Below are 5,279 nucleotides of genomic sequence, written 5' to 3'. Positions count from 1 at the left end.
CAGAATCTGCAGCTCAACCAAACACAGCCTGTGTTTGGTTGAGCTTTTTCAGCCAACTTCTAGCTTTTCAAAGCTAGAAGCTAACCAAAGGCAGAAAACTAGAAGCAGAAGTTGTAAAAGCTACCAGATTTTCATAGTGTAATTTCAAAGCAGGCGTTACCCCAACTTCGAACTGGTATTTTTAGCTGTCCCCTAGTAGTTGGCATGTATTTACCCACCGTTGCCACTCCGAAGTGGAAAACGGTTCGGGCTGGTCAAGGGCAGCCCACGAGAGAGGAGGCCTAGTCGAGACCAGCTCCTCTGCTCGATCCCCATCGACACCAGCGGCAGCTAGGGTTCCTAGCCGCCGCCAGCGTCGTCGCCGCCCCTCCACCGACGCTTGCCAAGCTGCCGGCGCCGCCTCCCGCCTCCGCCTCCACGCCTCGACCTCCTCCTCCGCTGCTCTTCGGCTGCCTCCCCGCCTCTCCAAGTCGCGCGGGAACCAGTAAGGCCGCCGCCCTCCACTGTTGTGCGCGCTGCCGCCGGCGACGTCTCCGGCAGCCCCGCCGCGACCTCTTCCCTCCAGTCTTGAAGGTAGCTTCTCCCTTTCCTCCACTCCCCCTTCCCCTCCCGCCTCCTATACAAGTGTTGTTGCAGCGATTGAGATTGTGGCGATTGAAGTAGCTGCTCTCTGTATCAAAAGTATTTATGTTAGTGATGAAATGGATGATTGTGGCGATTTTTTTGCTAGTATTGCTGCAGCTGCACATTGTTGTATGTTCCTGTACAGTGGTTTTTTTGTCATATATTGATCTATTGCTATGTCATTATTTTGCTTGATTGAAGAATGACTGAAAAAGCGGTGTGGGATGATGCAAATCTGAAGAAACTCATAGATATATTCAGAGAAGAGGTTGAAAATGGGAATAGGCCCATAAGTTATTTAAATAAGAAGGGTTGGAAGAATGTTTTGGAGAAATGGGAAGTAAGAACGGGAAAGAAGTATCCCAAGGATAAATTCAAGAACAAATGGGATGCAATAAAAAGTGACTATATTTTTTCATGGTGTTGAAAAATGAAGCAACCGGGCTTGGATGGGATGATGCAAAGAGAACCGTTGTTTGCTCTCAAGAATGGTGGGATGAACATGTTGCGGTACGTGTAGCATTACCTAATTTGTACTTTTTTATTTGGCATGCTTTTGAATGATTGCATTACCTAATTTGTATATTCTTTTTCAGAGATGCTAGGAGATCACTGGAAAGAAATGCAATCATTTGAAGTTCAAACGGCAGGGACCGAAGCATCTTGAAGATTTACACTTCATTTTTCACAATGTACATCTCACAAGGGCTAGTGCTTCTTGTGCTGGAGATATATCATCTGATGAATCAAGTGATGATAATGCGGTCCTTTTGGAGAAACCCGATAATAGTGATGAAATGAGGTTGGCATCTTTGAAGAAACCAAAAACAACCAAGAAGCGCAAGCAACCTTCAATGAAAAACGAGGAGAAGGAAGAGAAGAGTCCTTTCCTACGATTGTACAAGCAGACATGCGAGAGGATAGAAAGTGGAGTGGAGAAGATAACATCTAGTGTTGAAGCATCATCAGCTCCTCATGCAACCAACCTTGTCCTCACAATTTCGGAGGCCATGAAGTTGGTCAAAGATTGTGGTGTCAAAGAAAAAACTGCTCTCATGCACACAGCCCTCACTCTTATAGTGAAGCCTGAGTTTAGGGAAATTTTCAATGTTCTTGAAACAAAAGAAGGGAGGTTTGATTTTCTGGCGAGGGAGCATGAGAAGGAGATGTTGAAGCACGTGTTGTGAACCATATTTTCTCATGTTGTAGAAGTACATTTCCTTCCATTGTAGAACCTTATTTGCTTAAGTTGTGAACCTTATTTGTTTATGTTGTGAACCTTATTTGCTTATATCAATCATATTTGCTTGTGTTGTGAACTATATATGTTGTGAGAATATTTTCTTGTGTTGTGAACTATATATGTTGTGAGAATATTTGCTTGTGTTGTTGAACCGTATCTATGTTGGGACAAATATTTTCTATATTGTTGACGATGAATGTGTTAACATCATTATATTCCTGTGTAGATGGATGCAAGGATGGAAGAAGTGGCCAGAAAGGGACAAGAGGGAATGAAACTTCTTGCTGAACTTGCAAAGGAGGCTGCTATCAAGGGAAACCTAGGTAACCTCTATGTTTAGCGGTACTTCAACAAAACATACAGAGATGCTAAGCAAACTGGACTAGAATGGGTCATGGAGTGTTATGGTCGGCCTAGATACTTCTATAAAATGTTTCGGATGAATCCGAAAGTTTTCATGGCACTTCATGATTTTCTTGTTTCTACATATGGTTTGACGTCAACTAGTAATGTTTCATCAATTGAGTCATTAGCCATGTTCTTATGGATTGTTGGAGGCCCTCAATCATTTGCTCAAGCCGAAAACCATTTCGTATGCTCCCTTTGGACAGTTCACACAAAGTTTAAGGAAGTTTTGCTATGTTTGCGCAAGTTAGCGACAGATAACATCAAACCGATAGATCCTACATTTAGCGATGATCATGAAAAGATTAGAGAAGAACGTTTCTGGCCTCATTTCAAAGGCGCTATTGGTGCCATAGATGGATCTCATGTACCGGTGACAGTGCCCGCAGATGATGTGGTTAACCATAGATGTTGGCATGGTTTTACATCTCAAAATGTGCTTGCAATATGTGACTTTGACATGAGGTTTACCTTCGTGATTGCGGGTTGGCCGGGTTGTGCACATGACTCAAGGATCTTGAATCATGCATTAGCACACTTCTCTTCATTTCCTGTACCTCCCAAAGGTATAACATAACAACACATATCATCATTATTATATTCTTATGTGAGATGCTCACTTGGTGATCTGGTGTTTTCAGGAAAATACTATCTTGTGGACTCTGGGTATGCAAACCGAACAGGATATCTTGCTCCTTTTAAGGGGAGTACATACCATCTACCAGAATTTCTTCTTCGTCATCACCGCCCACCTCAAGGGAAGTACGAGTTGTTCAACTTTTCACATTTGTCCCTTCGCAATGTTGTTGAGCGTGCTTGTGGGGTGCTTAAGCAGAAATGGCGCATATTGAAAGGAGTCCCAAGTTTCTCACCTCGGACGCAAAAGCATATCATTATTGCTTGCATGGCATTGCACAACTTCATTCGTGGTAGCAAGTTGAGTGACAATATTTTTGATAAATGTGATGCCGATGATGAGTATGTACCTCCAGTGCTATGACGTGAAGTAGCATAAACAGAAGCGGACCCCGTTGAAGAGGAGGAGAACGAAGATACCATATATATCTTGATGGAGGTCATCATGTGAACACTATATATGAAACTTCACTAGGACGGCTGCAATCACGAGCACCCGTTCGTGTTGGGATCTGGTCCCTGCCCTTTACCTCTTTTGATTTCTTTGATATTGAGTGGTTGAACGTTATTTCCTTATATAGACACCCGGGCTGCAAATGGCCAGTAGTGGCAGGTCATAGGTTGGCAAAAGTGGCAGGTGGCCAGACTTGGGCCCAGCCTCGTTCGGCTTGGGGGAACTTTCTGCCCAGCTACTTGCTCGGTTCCAGCCCGTGTGCATGGTTCGCACGTAACCTTTTGTTTTTGTGTGTATCATTTTTTAGTAGCATCGTAGCTTGGTGGGCTGCTGTTGACATTGTAGTTAACATCTGACTCATCGGGACATAGGATCGTAACCAGTTTTCTAGACTAGTGTGTGCACTTGACTCATCGTGAAAAGCAAAGAAAAAATTGTGCACTGGACACGCCGCTTCCCTCGAGTGATCAAGCATTTTGTACATGTGCCATAGAATTGAAGCTGGTTATCACCGCTAACCTGGTCGCCTCTGTGTTTGGTTCAGCATTGTAAACACAAACATAATCGGTATCAAGTCACGCTGGTAATGTAAAGGGAGTGAGGTAAGACAGAAACGTGTTTGGTTCATCTCATGAAATGGAATCGCACTGATCCCATAGATGAACGGATTTTGGCTGCCGCATGTTGCCTTTGTTGCAATGGACGCCGGCGAGAGGAAAACTCAACAACGTCGCAGGACAAGCGCGTCAGCAGAAGGCAGTAGGCTGACACCACGTCAACGCGATGCTGCATTAGCTGCGGCAAGGGTCGGACAGCTCCGTCTGGTTGGCGTCCGACGGCAGTGGCAGCGGAGGCAGCCGGCCTGGACCTTAAGAAGAGAGCCGTGAGCTTGATCAGCTGGAGCATCTCCACGCTTGTCCCCGGTGCGGCAGCCGTACCCGCAGCGGCGGTGGAGGCCGGCGAGCTCGCCTCCGCCTGCCGCGTCCCCACTGAGCATCCCGTAGCACCAAGCAAGAAGCACGAGCAGCAACAACAGGGGCCCGCGACGCAGGTAATGGTAGGCCACGGCGACGGCAAGCTAGAGAATAGAGGTGCTGCTCAAGGCGTCGGCCTGCCTATATCCTCAGGGCCACCGGATCGAGCATCGCGTACAAGTTCTTGCTCGCCGACGGCACCACGCTGGCCTTTCGGCGCATGGCGAGAGCGGCGACGCCGTTAAGCTCAAGAACTTCGAGGCGTAGCCGCGTAGGTGCACGTCGTCGACTGATTCAGGCATCCCAAAATCCTCACCCATGACGAGAAGCTCTCACCCATGACTTAGCTGCCAGCAACCATGGCCGCTTGTGCCTTCGTACCGGCATAGAGAGATGGAAAGCAACTGCGGTGAGCGCGAGGTCCGTGCTGGATGGTGTCTGGAACTGGAAGAGAGAGAGAGAGAGAGCAGCGGCAACGAAGAGAGAAAGGAAACAGATCACGGGGGTAGGTGGGCGTAATCAGTTTTGAATAGCATCGTTATCTGATTATACATGGGTTCTCATTACGCCCGAGTCAAACCAAACAAGAAATAACGGAATCAGATCCCACAGTAATCGGGTTACGTTACATATTGCCCAACCAAACAAAGCTACACTACAAAGATCATTCGTACTCGGTCTCCTAATTGTCTCTATGTGGTATTCCATGTGGTATGGCAGTCTCCTAATTATGAGGGTGCTTGGATCCAAGGGGCTATTTTTAGTCTGATTAAAAATAGTTTTTTTAGAGGCTAAAGTTCCAAGCACCCCTGACTAAAGAAAGATTAGGACTAATCTTAAGGCTAAAAAATTTTAGTCATAGGAAACCTACTAAAATATGTATTAGCCCTCTCTCTCCTCATTTAATTGCTCTCCTTTCACATGCGGGTTCTGGATTGGAGGG

At 46.2% G+C, this 5,279-nt stretch overlaps 1 protein-coding gene across 1 annotated transcript; it reads left to right on the top strand.

Moving 5' to 3' along the window:
- Positions 1-249: 249 nt before the first annotated feature.
- Positions 250-3,447, top strand: LOC147989812 (protein ANTAGONIST OF LIKE HETEROCHROMATIN PROTEIN 1-like). The gene is made up of 3 exons (XM_087545951.1): positions 250-573; positions 2,094-2,838; positions 2,914-3,447. The coding sequence occupies exons 2-3, from the start codon at positions 2,262-2,264 to the stop codon at positions 3,270-3,272; spliced, it is 936 nt and encodes a 311-aa protein (XP_087402077.1). The 5' UTR covers positions 250-573; positions 2,094-2,261; the 3' UTR covers positions 3,273-3,447.
- Positions 3,448-5,279: the final 1,832 nt, after the last annotated feature.

Source organism: Triticum urartu, chromosome 1A (genome assembly GCF_056163025.1).
Source record: "Triticum urartu cultivar PI428250 chromosome 1A, HENAU_Tu73, whole genome shotgun sequence".
Taxonomy (NCBI): Eukaryota; Viridiplantae; Streptophyta; class Magnoliopsida; order Poales; family Poaceae; genus Triticum; species Triticum urartu.
The sequence above is the reverse complement of the archived record's forward strand: the minus strand, read 5'-3'. Positions and strand labels throughout refer to the sequence as shown.

Excerpts from the sequence above, each read along its gene's own strand:
- LOC147989812 (XM_087545951.1), top strand. The coding sequence starts at position 2,262 with ATGGAGTGTTATGGTCGGCCTAGATACTTCTATAAAATGTTTCGGATG. Across the intron at positions 2,839-2,913 it reads ATTTCCTGTACCTCCCAAAG|GAAAATACTATCTTGTGGAC; the intron begins GTATAACATAAC and ends TGGTGTTTTCAG.